Source organism: Drosophila arizonae, chromosome 3, assembly GCF_054131065.1.
Source record: "Drosophila arizonae isolate 15081-1271.41 chromosome 3, UAZ_ARI_1.0, whole genome shotgun sequence".
Classification (NCBI taxonomy): Eukaryota; Metazoa; Arthropoda; class Insecta; order Diptera; family Drosophilidae; genus Drosophila; species Drosophila arizonae.
Genome location: NC_142923.1, coordinates 7,049,839 through 7,066,531, shown reverse-complemented (window position 1 = coordinate 7,066,531; position 16,693 = coordinate 7,049,839). Strand labels below are relative to the sequence as shown.

General features: G+C 39.0%; 4 protein-coding genes across 4 annotated transcripts; 2 read left to right on the top strand and 2 right to left on the bottom strand.

Annotated features, from left to right (window-relative positions):
• The first annotated feature begins 205 nt into the window (after window positions 1-205).
• On the top strand, window positions 206-3,380 carry cass (apoptosis inhibitor cassowary). The gene is made up of 7 exons (XM_018002488.2): window positions 206-411; window positions 557-718; window positions 834-1,367; window positions 1,434-1,634; window positions 1,698-1,900; window positions 1,961-2,147; window positions 2,206-3,380. Exons 1-7 carry the CDS (start codon window positions 343-345, stop codon window positions 2,455-2,457), a joined length of 1,608 nt encoding a protein of 535 aa, XP_017857977.1. The 5' UTR covers window positions 206-342; the 3' UTR covers window positions 2,458-3,380.
• A 554-nt stretch (window positions 3,381-3,934) lies between these two features.
• Window positions 3,935-5,316, bottom strand: Sgt (small glutamine-rich tetratricopeptide containing protein). The gene has a single exon (XM_018002490.2). It carries the CDS (start codon window positions 5,172-5,174, stop codon window positions 4,134-4,136), a length of 1,041 nt encoding a protein of 346 aa, XP_017857979.1. The 5' UTR covers window positions 5,175-5,316; the 3' UTR covers window positions 3,935-4,133.
• Window positions 5,317-5,425: 109 nt separating this feature from the next.
• Window positions 5,426-13,686, top strand: vari (MAGUK p55 subfamily member vari). Its single transcript, XM_018002484.2, has 10 exons — window positions 5,426-5,914; window positions 6,077-6,174; window positions 10,238-10,390; window positions 10,529-11,026; window positions 11,670-11,768; window positions 11,833-11,994; window positions 12,059-12,269; window positions 12,334-12,665; window positions 12,755-12,829; window positions 12,984-13,686. The coding sequence occupies exons 1-10, from the start codon at window positions 5,815-5,817 to the stop codon at window positions 13,158-13,160; spliced, it is 1,905 nt and encodes a 634-aa protein (XP_017857973.1). The 5' UTR covers window positions 5,426-5,814; the 3' UTR covers window positions 13,161-13,686.
• Window positions 13,667-14,426, bottom strand: Pomp (proteasome maturation protein). The gene is made up of 3 exons (XM_018002496.2): window positions 14,267-14,426; window positions 13,938-14,203; window positions 13,667-13,875 (listed from the first exon to the last, which is right to left on the bottom strand). The coding sequence occupies exons 1-3, from the start codon at window positions 14,267-14,269 to the stop codon at window positions 13,740-13,742; spliced, it is 405 nt and encodes a 134-aa protein (XP_017857985.1). The 5' UTR covers window positions 14,270-14,426; the 3' UTR covers window positions 13,667-13,739.
• Window positions 14,427-16,693: the final 2,267 nt, after the last annotated feature.

The window sequence follows — 16,693 nt, the reverse complement described above, 5'->3', positions numbered from 1 at the left end:
TAGATATATTTTATAATAATACAATTGCGAAATTATTAATTAAATAACGCAGCAATTTCAGAATACGTTGACATATTTTCAATAGCGGCGATTTCTCATTCAAGCAGTGTTTAATATTTAAACTGCATACTCAAATATTTATCGAAGTTCCTGGCTATTCGTTACACGATATTTTTGACGATAGCTTGCTCGAACTATCGACATTGCTCATGACATTAAGTGACATCACTGGCTAGACACACCATTTTGTTTGAGAGGAAAAAATCGTGTAAAACGTTTTGCTGTGTTAAATCAGACTGTAAAAGTAATTATTAGTAATAATATAATTGTTAGGCAATAACAATGGACAACATTGAACGACTTTATAAATGTTACGAAATATTATCCGAGGCGGGTGATAAAATAACTGAGGTAAGCGCCATTAAAAAACGCGTCAAAATGAACGGCAGTTGCCAATATGCGCGTATGAGTGTGTGTGTGTACACATTTGCCAACCGCGCCGGCGCTAGTTGAGTATAATGCAAACGATTCAATTTGGATTTTTAAATATTTTCAGCATGTTGCGGAATATAAAGAGATACTACAGGCCGTAAAAGGCACATCAAAGGAAAAACGCTTGGCATCCCAATTCATTGGCAACTTTTTCAAACATTTTCCTGAACTTTCGGACACAGCAATTGATGCACAATTCGATCTATGTGAAGATGATGATACACAGGTAGGTTTACCTAACTTTTGCACTCAAATACTACAATCACTCAGCTAAAAATTGTTGCTATGGTAGCTTTGTATATTATGTATTTAACAAATATTACTGTTATGTCCTCTTTCAGATACGGCGGCAAGCTATCAAAGATTTGCCGAAGCTCTGTCAGGGCAACCCAGAGGCCACCATACGCGTGGGCGACACATTAGCCCAGCTGCTTATCTTGGACGATGCAACTGAACTGCAGCAAGTGAACAATTCTTTGCTTAGCATCATTAAATTGGATACGAAAAATGCGATAACTGGTTTATTTCAACAAATCACAACGGGCGACGAGACAACGCGTGAACGTTGCTTTAAATTTATTGCTACCAAGCTGTTGACAATGGGCCCGAATGTCGTTACTAAAGAGATTGAAGATTATATTGTGGAGGAAGTGAAGAAGGCATTGCAGGATGTGACAGCCGATGAATTTCATCTATGCATGACCATTTTGGGTGCCACCAAGCTAGGCAGTACAATAACCGGCCACGCCGAGTTGGTCAGATTAGCCACAGAACAGGCTGAACTAAACACTGTCGATGCGGATACCCTAGCTGTAGATGATGAAGTTGTAGAGCGTTTTATACAATGCGCCACAGCAGCTGCACCTTACTTTTCGGTATGAGAATGGAAACTAGTGGCAATTGATTAAATGATATCTAATATTTATTTTCTTTCTTTGTAGAAAACTATTAAATCAACACAATTCGTGGCCTATGTTTGTGACAAACTGTTGCCAATTAAGACATGGAACTTGATTGCCACTGCAGTGGCCCAGGATCAAATACAATTACGTTTGCTTAAAGTATTCGCCGAGATGATAACCTACACGGACAAGCTGGATAATGCCAACGAGCGCATTAATGCCGTCTACAATGTATTATTGGTAAATATATTATATCACAGATTAACGAAAGATTTACTAATGTTTCTTTTCTGTGCTTAATAGGAATACATGCCTTTGCCAAAACTAAGCGATGAGGATACGACCGATGTGCCGCCCTCATTTCAATTCTCGCATGCTGAATGTTTGCTTTATGCATTGCACACGCTGGGCAAGAAGCATCCAAGTAACTTAACATTTATTGAGGATGCTGAAAAGTTAAAAGACTTTCGAGCTAGATTGCAGTATCTAGCGCGTGGTACACAGGGGTAACTATCTATATATAGAAAACTCACAAAAATTGTGGTTTATCTTGTTTCATCTTACAGTTACATTAAGAAACTGGAGGAGGCGCTGAAAGGCAAATCAGCGGAGGAGCTAAAAACTGAGGAAAATCAATTGAAACAAACAGCTTTGAAGACCACATCCAATATAAACGTTTTAATACGCGATCTATTTCACTCACCGCCCATTTTCAAGCACGATATTGTTCTCTCTTGGGTTGTACCCAAAACTGTATGCATTGCCTCTAAACTGTCTTGAATATCAGATTTAAACATAAGTTTACTTGTAGAACAAGCTGGGAAAACGCCATGTACCCATCACATTTGGCGACAAGGGCACCGCAAATGGGAATCAGGAACAGGAGCAGCAGGATAAGAAAGCGCGGCCATCCAATGAACAGAAATTCTATTCACCACCATCGGGCAAATACTCTGGCAAAGTGAATTCCAACTATGGAAACAACAATCGCACGCGTCAACGAGGTGGTGGCGGTGGAGGTGGCGGAGGCAACTTTAGGAATCGACGATACAATAGATATTAGATGTACCAGATATAGCCAACAATCCACTTTTACATCCTAGTCGTTAAACAACAACAAACTGAAGAAACTACATAAAACAAACAAGAACTTAAGGAGATATTATGATTAGAGATTTGCTCTAACAGCGTTCCGCGTTTAATAAACAACTAAAAAAAAATACACAACAACAAGGCTATAGATGAAACTTCCTTCAGCTGGTGGCGGCAGCTGCTCCAGCGATCCTGGCTTTCTATTTCAGGTGAGTATCGACTATGCTTTCCATGTAACTGTCCACTTTTGATGTATTTCAGAGCCTTCAACAGATCAACAAATATAAATGCAGTACGGTTAATAATTCTCTTATTATTTATTTGCAAATTATTTTCAAACAAAAACTCAATCACTCACAGACACAAAAAAAAGAACTACAAAGATGTTTGCAAGTTTTTTTTTGGCGTTGATATTTTAAAACAATGTCTCACACGTAATTTTAATTCAATGAGTGGGAATGGCTGTGTGCTCGTTGTTTTAACATATCAGGCTGTTTCCTTTACTCTGATCTGTCCAAAATGCTAGATGTAATAATATATAAAAATAGTTTGTAAACAACTTGCAATATCTCATCCTAACCATATTTAAATAATCAAGTGAAATTAATGAAAAATAAGAAGTCCTCTTTCGCTATTTATATATATATTAAAGACATATGCAAGCACTCGTATTAACATTTTTGCAGAACAAGGTTTACAGACATAAACGAAAGAGTTTGTCAAATCCAAATCAATATCACAAGCATAATTATCATTTTTCTGTTTTTTTTTTGTTTGTTCATACGTATTATGCTCCACTATTGTACAACGTAGCCACAGCAAAAAAATAATAAATTTACAGATTTTAAATTTTAATAAATCGGAAAAATAAAGTTTCTAAAGGAAGAAAATATATGAAGCAATATTTTTTATTAGTGCTGTGAATTAAATGGAAATTAAAGTAAGTATTTATACATATTATATAAATTAATTTTGTAAAGACACCTATATAAAGTACTCTATATGAGTTTAGGTAAGCTAAACCTATATTCCTCAACGATTGGCCTGACTAAAGTATACACTGTTCTCTGGATATATGTAGCTGTTATTCGAATTATACTACGTTCTCTTTATACATAACTATAACATGCACACAAGCACCCTATGAATTTCGGTTGCTTGGGGTTTACTTTGGGTAATTAGTTATTGAGCTCCGATCAAGAATACATATAATCTTACCTGTCTGCTCCTGCCATTTACAATGGGCTCAGGGTATAAATAAATTCCGGGAAATCCCTGCATTATAGCTATTTTTGGGTATTCATTCGCAAATCAAATGTAGCAGAAATATAATGTCTTTATTTATTATTTCTAGACATATACACACGTACATGGTTTGGCCTTATCAAATCAAATAAAACTGTTGAAACTCCATTTCTACTTCTATATAATATTTCAAAGCCGCAAAATAAGCTTCAATATATGTATGTATATACGTTTTATTTGTGTTTATTATCAATTATAAATATATAATATACATATCATCTGTCTGTGGGTGTATACACATGCGTGTGTTTCTCCTTTTACTTTTAACACAATTGATTTCAGCTTAAGCCATAATAAATGTATGATGCGCTCTTTCGCTTAACACTAAATGGATGCACACGTCTAGGTGCTGGGTGGCGGCTGGTTGCCTGGTTGCTGGCCGCCAGGTGGGCCGCCAGCATTAGCGCCTCTTGTCTGATCCCGTTGCTGTTGGGCCTCAGCCACCTGAGTGGCCAGGCTCTGGAACAGCTGCAGCATATCGTTAGGCATTGGCGGCACCTGGCCAGGCGTCCCGCCGGCCGAGTTGGCTTGCCCAGCGCCTGGTCCGCCCAAGTTGAAGAGCTGCCCGATTGTATTCATGATCATAGGATTCTGTGTCATCGACTGCAAATGCTCCAGATCGATCTCAGCGCTGCCGAACAGATTGCGCAAAGTCGGATTCGACAGCATTGCATTGAGTCCGTCGCTCAGCTGCGACAGCTGGGGCGGCTGATTGCGTGCATTGCGCACCACCTCCAGATTGTTCCGGTAGTCCGCATTGTCCGGTTCCAGTTCAATGGCCTTGGCATAGGCGTGCTCGGCCTCATTGAATTTGCCCATGTTCGAATAGGCGACGCCCAGGCGACAATACGCCTTGCTATAATTGACATTGTAGAGCAAAGCGGACTTGCAATCGGTTACGGCCCGTTCGTTGTCCCCGAGGCGAATGTGAGCAGCGGCCCGGTTACAATAGAAGATTGGGTTCTTGGGGTCGAAAGCGATGGCGCGATTGTATTGCAAGAGCGCCTCATTGTATTTTCCATCTTTCATTAGGCGATTGCCTTCGTTCTTAATGGACTCGGCCAGAGCCAACGATTCGGGATTACGTTCAATGTACAGCGATTGGAAGAGCTCAAACATATCAATGTTCTTTGGATTGACAGCCAGCTGGTTGGCACTGCTCGATGCATTGGCGTCGCCAGGTGTGGTGCCACTAGCTTCGGCAGCTTCTGTTTCGCTCTGGGACACCTGTTCTGCCTCGTCCTCCCCAAGATCGAAAGCCGCTTGCAGGCATTGGATGGCCACTTCAATACTTTCGCTCTGATCCGGCGACATCACATCCACTTGCTTCTTCAGATAGTCAATGAAAGAGCGCACAAAGCTCTGCTGCACTGCGTCCGGCATTTTTGCTTTTACTTTATATTGTTTATTTTGCTACAAATTAAAATCACTTATGTGGCTCTCCGAACATGCGACTGGATTTATAAAGGCGAACCAAATGTCTAGGGCTGCTGTATTCCTAAAAAGTGGCTATAGGCGTTGCCAGACTGTCAGGGTGAATAAATGACAAGCATATTTCGCCTTATCGTTATCGAGCGCGAGAAAAACTCGTTTTTGTTGTTAGCATTGTTGTTATTGCTTTCAAAAGTTTTCGGAACAATAAGCTTCAAAGCTTTTTGGGTAGCATGCAACAAGACTTTTCAGTTAGACGCTATCTGGCCCTGCTGGCGTTGGCGTATTTAGACTCTGTGCGCGTTTGACGAACTTGTTGTTATTGTTATTGTTGTTGTCGTGGCGGAATTATTGTTGCTGTGTGTTTATAGAATAGCAAAACGCAGTGATTATTCAAAATTACTTTTGAACATATGTTGAGGCATTGCCAAAATTAGCAGTCTGCTGCCTGAGAGAGTGATTTACTTCATCACTGTGTATGAGTGTGTATGTGTTTGTGTTATTTTTTTGAAGCTTGTTTCAGTGACGTCAGGCTTCCTATTTGTATAATCCTTTGGCTGCGAGTTAGCTTGACTCATTCTGTGGCGCCACCATGGTGCGTTGGAGTGCACGTTCGCGTCGGGCGCGACAGGACCAGGTTGAGTTGCTTGCCAGCAACAACAGAATGGGCGAGGATGATAACTCCGATAACGGTAAGACCGCGAAAAATAACAGTATTTTAAACTACAAGTTGCTCTAGACAATAATAAGCACACATTATCGTTCATATTTTATATGTTCATATGCCATCCGCTCAAATCATTGCGGATATATGATATGCTGTTTACATGACCTGCCTTCTTTTCCCCCTTTAGCTGCTTTTCGCAATTCAACTGATCTTACGCACACAGATGATATATTTCTAAAGGGCCTATTGCTGAGCAATCCAACAACGCCTCACAAGGAACTTATGGTATGTATGTACATATGTACGAATGAGCGTGTATATAGTTTGTAAGTTAAATCGAGTGTGCACACACGCTCACACCTTGTTCTTTGGCGCATGACCCAGTTGCAGAATCATTTGTAGTCAAAACATCTGCGAATAAAAAAAGAAGAAAATGATGTACCGTATTTTATTTTCCACATTATTGAACATGCATACTGGCACGCAGTGCCAGACAAGAAAAATCTTTGTTTACGCCATTGATACGTGCGTGCATACACTCAGAGAAAAACGGTAACGAGAAAAACTGCCGGCTAGAAGATTATTGATAGTAATTAAAGTTGAATTTCTATGAGCATATTTAGTAAATTATAGTTTTATTCATATTATATTAGGTAACTACTGAACTATCGCTCAGCGGTATGTGATTTAAAACAGTAGTTGAGGGTGCTTGTTTTTTCTTTACTTGGGTTTCTTATTTTGTTTTATTTTTTTATTTTTTTTTATTACATCATTTCTCTTCTACTTTACGCTCGATTACATACTGCGCTCGAAAGTAAAAGGGTCAGGGATGAGAATTTGCCATACTTTCGCTCGAAACAATAACGGTACATCGCTATGCTGAGCTACAAAGCGTCAACATACTTGGTCTCTCTTTTGTTCTGCATTATAAAGTGCCAAGCACTTGATGCCACTTGTGTTCATTGTGAGCGGAGACTTTTACGATAATCATTATGGCATAGCTATTAACACAATTTCCCTCTCCCTCTCTCTTTATCTGGCACTCGCTCGCTTGTTAACACATTAAACTTGACCCCATATATTATGCGAATAAAATTATGAAAATAATTGAATAATAAAGCTGGACAATTAGTATTAATTTCTAGTGTGTAAGAAATTTGCAGTAATATACTAATAAGAAATGTTAATCAGTAAAAGCAATATTTTCTTTTTTTATGGCCTTTTGCTTTGTTATTTTTGGCAAGCCTGTTAAAAAAATAAAATCAAAACAGTCAATAAGCACACGAAATAAAATAATCAGAAGCAACATCGCGTGTCGTAAATAATTAGAATAAGCATTTTGGCATGGATGGGAGGGGATCTACGCCTCAATGGTTGTAACACTGCTGACCTGCTGTTGGGAAAGGCAGTGAAAGTAATTAGAAATTACAAGTCACGAGACTTGCTGATAAGCGAAATACCACATATGAAATGTCACTCTAAAATTCCAGTTGCCTATTAAAGCGTCGCATATAAAAAGCACGCAACAGACGACGACAGCGACGTCAACAGCAACGCCCTAAGAAAAAAGAGTGGAATCGAAGCTTTACAAACCGGTTTTAAAAATTGCTTTTCAAATAAATGCGCATGCATGTGTTAATTATGAAAAACTTTATGCTACCTGGCCGCAATAACAGCAGCAACAACGTCAACAAATGCAACAGCAACACAGTGCTTGGCCTACTAATGCAGCAGCAACCGAAATAGCAGCTGCCCAATAACAAAAGCTCAGAGAGTGGCTTCAGCTGAGTCACTGTTAACTAACAGTGCTCGTAACAGCGGCGTACAGTTGTAACGTAAATACTCAGAAACACAAAAACAAGTGTGCACCAATACTAATGCGACCTGCTAAGAGCGCAAACTAAGCTCACGTACGACTGGAGACTTAGCCCTAGAGCGCGCTCTCACTCTCATAGCATGCACACCCAACCCTGCTCAGCTGAACTTGGTTTCACTGTGAGTCAATCAGTTAGTTACGAGCTGTGCTAAGGTGAGGTTCTGTTGTTTCGTGCGTCGTGTGGCGCGTTTTTCTGTCTGTTTACTCACTGTGTACGTGTGTATGTGTATGTGTGTGCGCTTTGCTCATTTGAGCATGGCTTAAACGGGGGGCAGCGACTCAACAAACATGCAACAGTTAATTCTGAATACCCGCTCGATCGTTCGCTCTCTCGCTTGCTCTCACTTACTCACGCTCCCGACTTCGTCGCGTTCACTTCATTTTTAAAAGTCGAAGACGCTTTTAGTGTGAAGTCAAAGTTTTCCTTTAGATAAAACTGTAAATGTGATTGTTTTTTTATATGTGTGCCATTTAAATAAATGGAGCACAATTGGAACAAGTGTTTTGCCCATGTGCTACCTTGGTTACTCAGTCAATAACAAACCCAAACCCCATCAAATTCAGTTTTAGCCTGTCTAACTGGCTAACTGGTAAACGACTTCTTGCTTGATGACGTAGTCGAGCCCGCTCTCGGGTCTCTGGTGTATTGTGTAACGTCTTAACTGTGTTTTGGCATTTCCAAAATCTTGAGTGCTCACACACAGCCACGCTCACACCTCAGCACACATATAGTGAAGCTTGCTCTCCGGCTTACTCACACAGATACACACATGCACACACCTTTTGGACCGCTCTTTCTCGTTCGCTCGCGCGTTTTGGGAGTGGCTCCAAAAAAAGTGAAAAATAGAAGTAACAAAAAATAAACGAAAAGTGCTTAGTAAAATACTATAAAAACTAAATATAAACATTTACCAAATGCTATTAAATGACGCTCAAACGAGACCTGAATTGTTTACTTAATAAAAGTCACATTTTTAGGTTACATTTCTCAAAGAAACGTCATACGTTTAGCCTTCGCACGCTTAATTTCATTGTTATTTATTACATACGTATATATGTGTGTGCGTGTGTGTGTACGTGCAATTAACAGTTTTCACTAATTAGACATTACCTGTTGTCATTTTTGCGCAATTCGTTGTGTCAACAAACGCACAAAACTCTAAGGTGAAAGCCCTTTTATGTTAGCAACCAGCAAGAAGAAGCAGAACAAAACAACAACAACAAAGCTTCGTGTCAATAACAGTTGTCATTTGTATGTGTGTGCGTAACTGTTAGGGCGAGCATAGGAAGCTCCATACTACGTGGGGCTTCTTTTCAAACGGAAGAACTGAAATTCGATATGCAGCAGACAAACTATGTGTAAATAAATAAATAATAATCGCTGCTTAGCGATAACACTAAGGTTCTGTCTGCATATAAAGATTGAAAGACTGAAGACGACTGCTTGTTGGGCCCAAAGGACTAAGAAGTACAATTGGTGGTAGAATTGTTTTTAAGTAAAATAAACCCTTATAGTGGTGATTGGATTCCGCATTCCAATAAGAATTATTTACTTCGCGCTAAGTGCTTGATTCATTTACATACAGTGAAAGCTCCACCTAACGTATATTTTTGGTTCTAGGCCTGAAGTCAGTTCTTAAGTTATTTTTTAAAATAAATATTCTAGCATATGCCAAAAATTTTCTTTACTTACGTTTCTAGAAATTGCACTTGTTCTGCCTAAATCTAAATAGTTTTTTTTTTTTTTTTCTTTATAAACTTCGTGCTTGACGACTCGGCGTAGCTTTCGTTCTCTATAGATATATAATTTTCTGCATTGCGTTTGTCAAGTAGAGAGTGAATTTTTGCTGGCTTATAAATATTGCATGTGAGTGAGTTGCTGTAGCGTGGGCGGAAACTGTGGCTCCGAGTCATAATAATAATAATAAATACAGAAATAACAAAGACACAGACTGAGAGGGCAGATTGGCTGCTGACGATGAAAGTAAATAAATTTCGCAAGACAAATGGGCCGGAAGACGAGAATTTAATGCAATTATAGCAGAAAGGGAAGTCAAGTGTGTCGAGCTAGGGTTCGGTTCTATTCTAAATTCGACCCATATTTGACGCACAAACGACCCAATTTTTGACCTAAGACTTGAAAGCAAAGAAAAACAAATATGGAACAGAGCAAAGTTCACTGGGGTTAAATGGGGGTAGGCCATAAAACAGTCCGGCCAGAGTCAGAACTGCCAAAATAATATGAAGAAGAAAAGTCACCAATTAACGGATGCGAGCGTCAATTAGGCCGAAGTAAAGTTGACTTGACCTAGGGCAGTGCGAGACGATGAGAAATGTCTGTTTCCAACGCCCCACTCAGAGCTTAATGCGACAAATTTAATTATGCGTATATGTCTATGTCTGTCCCACTCTTTTCTCCTCTCTCTCTCTGTCTATAAATTTCTAACTTACTTGACATCCAATTTTTTCCAGCTAAATCCAACCGAGCCGCAGCCCGTGCCCGCCTTTTTGCCAGCTCATCTGAACAACAAGCCGATCTGTGACGATATCATACGCAAATTCTCGCCCTCGAGACGTTTAGAGTCACGCGAACTAGCCAAGCTCTTGGCTCAACCACATTTTCGTGTAAGTATTTAAGTTGACTATATCAAGTTTCTACAGAGTTTTAGCTGGTTCTGAGAGAATTATGAAGTCAACTTTAGCTCGTCAAATAATTAGTCAATTTTCCCAGCTTTACCCTTTCCCTTCTCCCCGTCATTGTAGGCCTTGCTGCGTGCCCACGATGAGATAGGATATTTGTACGAGCAACGTTTCAAAAGTGCCGGCGGATCTATAACCAAACTCGAGGCGGCAAGTCAACGCCCCCCTGGCAACTATCTTTATACGGAAGACATACTGAACAGCAAGATGCCTGTGGAGACGATCAAAATGGTGGGACTGCGACGTGATCCCAAGCAGCCGCTAGGATTGACTGTCGAGCTGGATGAGTTCAAGCAGCTGGTGGTGGCGCGCATCCTGGCCGGCGGCGTCATCGATAAACAGGGCATGCTCCATGTGGGCGATGTCATACTGGAGGTGAATGGCACTCCGGTGCGAACGCCCGACGAGCTGCAAGTGGAGGTCTCACGGGCCAAGGAGAATCTCACGCTGAAAATAGGACCGAATGTTGATGAGGAGATCAGAAGCGGTCGCTATACGGTCAGTGGGGGTCAGGTAAAACAGAATGGCATCACAAATCTAGAATCGGGCAAGAAACTAACGGTAAGTTATAAATGTTTGTGTGCTTTTTGTTGAAGCTTTTTGTTAGCTCTTAGCAAATACTAAGCAGAGTTTGCTACTTTTTTGCATGGATTCTAAATTAATAGAAACTAAAGAGATTTTTTGACTAGCTGTGTTTATTTTTATTGCTAACTACTACAGTGATCACTCGAGAACAGGTGCAAAATGTGTCAATGCCTTATAGGATTCCAATATATTCATAATAATGATGTTTTTAATATAGATGTATGTTCTCACAATAAGCCCATAAATAAATAAATAAAATGTATATTATATAATCACAATCCGTAAGATATGGGCCCAAAGTTACTTATACTTAAAATTTCAAATTTTAATTCCGAGCGATCACTGTACCTCAATTTAATAGTGGATTTACTTGTATAAGATATTATATATGCATACATATATGCATATATTGATATATATATAGTTGAATGCATCTGATAATTATTACATATTACAATATGATAAAGTTTTTATTAGGCCAAGAAGCTAGCAAAATTCTAAAAGACCTGCATTAAAGTAAGTAAAACTTAGCTGAAGACCCCAACAAATATAAGTGCTTATGATAAATGTAAGATCTGTCGTAATAAATACATTTTGTATATCAAATTTCAATCTCTAGTGCTATATGCGCGCGCTTTTCTCATATAATCCCTCGGAGGATTCGTTGTTGCCCTGCAGGGATCTTGGTTTGCCCTTCAAGTCAGGCGATATATTGCAGGTAAGCTGCAAACTATTGCATTTAGGGATAGAGAAAAATATATTATTCTATTTTCGTCCTATAGATCATCAATGTCAAGGATCCCAATTGGTGGCAAGCAAAGAATATAACTGCCGAATCGGATAAAATTGGGCTGGTGCCCTCGCAGGAGCTCGAGGAGCGGCGCAAGGCATTTGTTGCACCCGAGGCCGACTACGTGCACAAAATTGGCATCTGTGGCACAAGGGTAGGGTGAACTAGATCTGAAATTTCCAATGACATTACTATATACGTGTATGGGCTTTGCACAGATTTCGAAGCGCAAGCGTAAGACTATGTACCGTTCCGTGGCGAACTGTGAGTTCGACAAGGCTGAGCTGCTGCTCTATGAGGAGGTAACACGCATGCCTCCGTTCCGCAGGAAAACTTTGGTGCTAATTGGCGTCTCCGGCGTGGGCAGACGCACGCTCAAGAATCGGCTGATCAACAGCGATGTGGACAAATTCGGAGCTGTCATTCCACGTGAGAGCTGACGTCTCCCTATAAATCCAATTAAAACTAATTATAAGTATTTATTGTACAACAGACACGAGTCGTCCGAAGCGCGCCTTGGAGGAGAATGGCGTTAGCTATTGGTTCATGGACCGGGAGCAAATGGAGGAGGCAATCAAACAGAATGAGTTTCTCGAATATGGCGAACACAATGGCAATCTCTATGGCACGCATTTGCAGTCGATCAGAGATGTGATCAATAGCGGCCGCATGTGCATATTGGACTGTGCGCCAAATGCATTGAAGGTATTGCACAACAGCCAGGAACTGATGCCATTCGTAATATTTATCGCCGCGCCCGGCATGGAGCAGTTGAAAACAATCTATGCGGATCGTCGTGCCACCGGCTCCAATAGAAATCTCTCTGTATGTGTATATAAATATATAGATGTTTCCGTATATCTTTGCTAGTTGTAGCTATAGCGATAATTGCTAATCTTTGAAACCTATTCCAGTTTGATCGTCAGAGCTCCATACGCTTCAGCTCGAGGCGCGCACGTACCCTCGAATCCCTCGCATCGCTCTATGAGGTAAATAGAAAGCGAGCCTACTAAGTGGAACACTCTTAATCTTTGAGTCATGTCCATAAACCTTTGCACTCACTAGGCCACCCTTGTAGCGCTCTTAGATCTCTGCTTGAACACACAAACATTGCTTAACTCATATTCCCATTATTGTCAACAGGACGACGATCTGATTTCCACTGTGGAGGAGAGCAGCTTTGTCCAGCGCAAGTATGGCAAATACTTTGACATGGTCATCGTTAATGAGGACTTCGATGAGACCTTCCGTCAGGTGGTCGAGACCCTGGAGCAGATGAGTCACGAAGAGCAATGGGTGCCCGTCAACTGGATCTACTAGAGCGCAGGGCAAATCGAGAACGAACACTTCTAATTCTATACAGTGTCTATCGAATTCCAACAAATATATTTAACATAACTCTATGTGTATGCAATATTGTATAATTTTAAAATGCCCTCCGCTTCTTTTAATATTGTTTTCCTTAAGCTTAAGTCTAATGTTATTGTATGAAACGAATTCGTCCATTTGCAAAGCTGTTTATAATTTTAATTATGTTCTTCACTGCATTTCATAAGGTATAAACGAAAGCTCCTTTGCTATTTAGCTATATATAAATTTTTTTGTATGCATATCATTTACACATACGGACTATATATAATTTAATGAATCTCTCGAGTACAACCGATTCGTATATATACATATAATTTAAAGAAGAACCAAACTCTGCCAATATATATTTTTCATTTATAGTTTTTAGTTGAAGTTTGTGCGATAATTAGCAAAATGTTGATGACAAATAAAATACGCATTTGGCTCAAAAGAAAAGTTCGACACTTTTTGACAGCTTTACCGTGTTTTTCAAAGAGAGATTTGTTTTATTGTGTAAATTGGTATGTAAAGTTTTTTTGATCTGTTTATTTAAAGATAAATGCCCAAAGACTTCTCCACGACGGCGTGAGGCTGGCGCAGATTCTCATTGTATTCAGGGAGCCCTAAGAAGTCTTGAAACGTGATTTCATCACAGCGCCCAGTCAAAACATCGTCCATTAAGTTGCTACAATATAAAATAAATATGTATTTATTAATGTAGCCTGTTAAAAATCAAATTTGACTTACCTCGACTGCAAGAAAGGCAAACGTCCAATTCGCTTTGCAGCAAATCTATCCATGCCCATTTTCAGGGGGGCACCCAGGCCTTCGCGATTACGCAGCATTTGCATATCTATATTGTATCTGTGATCGGCATAATTCAATTCCGAATCCCTCAGACGATGGACGTGTGCCAGTTGACTCAAGCAATTTGGCTCTGTGGGCAGCGTCGCCTTGCCGGATGCGTTCAGCACAGTCACGTCTGTGGGGCGCACTTTGAGCGATTGCTGGTTCTTTAGAAATAAAAGATACATCAGTTAACATATTTTTGTGGTACATTTTAGCTAATTACTAACCATTTTAAATACAAAATTTGTGTTATTCCTGGAGTTTTAGTTTACAATGACAAAACAGAATTCAGTTTGACGTGAAGTTAGCTGTGTGTGATATTTTAGTAAATTTTTAACGAAGCTAGGTGGCAACATGAAGCAGCGATAACGATAAATTATTGTTAATGTCAGTCATTTATGAGTAGAGTGTGGTAGCAAACAGCTTTTGTATACTCAAAATGCGCGCTCTTTTTTAAAAGTCATAAATTTAAATTTTAACTAAATTTAGTAGTTTTGATGTGCATTGATGAATGGAATTGCTTTTAATGGAATTAATGCGTTTGTTTCAGTGTTTGTTTTTATTATCTTTGAAATGTTGCCTTTGGAATTTTGGTTGTCAAGGCCTATATGTAGAATATTGTAATTAATTTTACTCTTAATCAACTGTCCAAAATCTCGTACCTAACACATTCGCCGCTAACTCTAATCAATTCAATAAACAAATTCTGTTGTTTTTGACGTCTTATGCTTTTTGCTTTGAATTTTGTTGTATTTGTGAAATCACCCACACCTTTTAGCGGCTTTTACGATCTACTGCTCCACAGAGCAGCAACAAGTGAGGAAAAAAATCGATTTCAGTCTTTGAGTGACAAAAATAAAAACAATATAGACAGAGTTTAATTAGTGCATGCTTACTAATAAAACTCGTTGCTTAATTTCCATAAACACAAACACAAATTGTGTTAATCAAACTCCCGCATCAAAGATCGGCACTGTCTGTTGCTGCTGCTGCTGCTCACCTCCAAACTGAACTCGAAACCGGATAGAGCCATGGGGTATGGACAGATAACCCGAAAGCTAGATAGGCCACACTTGTGTGAAGCTGCAAATATGTACCTAGACATAAATTAATTATCTCGATCATTCTTGAGATAAGCCTAAGACTCGCCAGCTGCATACAAGACGGCGCGATATGGGCCAAAAAAAAATATTGTAAATTTTTTTTGCATTCAGCTACAAATCTTTTTCACGCTTTAGCTTTATTCTGTGTGTTCGCGTCATGTGATTGAGGTGTGGGTGTTGATTTTAATTAACTATAATTAGATAAATTATAATTGTGAATATGCCAAGCGAGCATCCATAGAGCTAGTGCTCACTGTTCTGCTTTTAAATCGAATTTCATTACTGATTTTTTGCCAAACCAGAATTAAATTGAATTTGAATAAATTTGATAATTTGTAATACTTAAATGTTTCTGTAACTGTTTAAGTAAAATCTCCAAGATTCCAACTAAGTACAATACTATATACATATATCATATTCAATTCGATCTCGAAATAAAATATGAACAAGCTTCAATCTAAAACTTTGGTATTTTTTGTCGATCTTTAATTTTACCCAATATATTTTATATTTATTCTTACTGAATTAGACATTAAATTAATAAATGAATAAAATAATATACTATTAATCATATAATATGAACTTACCCATCTACAATTATTAAAAATGTTCTATTTATTTTAATTCATTTTTATTTATTTATAACTAATCAGAGAAAGGTTTCTTGTTTATTATGTTTTCTTGACTTTTTGAATTAACGCATATTTTAATTATCTTGTCCAAGTAAGAATATAGTAAGTCCCCAAATAAATATTGGTTTTGGTTCAAACCTACTCAAGAGTCTTAGCTTAATATTAACTAGTCATACCAATACCTATAGAGGGTATTATCTGCAGGGTATATATAGCCGACTGGCAACAAAAATATCAAAAGGAAATCATGCCAAAGTACCTCAAGTACCTCAACACAAATGGAAAAACAAGCTCAACGAGGCTCGCGAGCAAGTTGATTTATAATGCAGGAGATTAACAAAATCGGAAATGTCGAGACCATGAATATTTACAACCTGTCTAGATTTGATACGAATCGAAGCGAATCGATTGCTAAAAATGTTTACCATATACATATATAGAATGGACCCAAAATATTTTGACTTTTATGTGTGCGCAATGCAATGCAAAAAAGAAGAAGAGAGGGAGAGAAGCAACATAAGTTACCAAACAAGCTGCAGGCCGAGCGACCGATAAAGGAAGTGTGTGCTGCATTTTCACACCTACATGCTAAAAAAAAAAAACGGTATTCGGACAAACGGACATTGCGATTGCGGCTGTTCAGGCGCTCGCCGTCATGTTTGCATTTGTGCCAGCCGAATATTCGATATCGAAATTCGAAACACTCAACTCTTTTGGCCATGCGTAACGCATTACAAAAATTTGTTTGACTTTTGCCGACATTTTTCGGGTTAGCTACCGCATTACACATATGCAAGATGCAGTTGCAGTTGCAATTACTGGGAATTCACAACTTTTGTATGTGCGTATGTATGTCTGTATATGCAATGCACGCCATTTTGTGAGAACTTTGACATGCATTGAATAAAAAGCGAGCAAA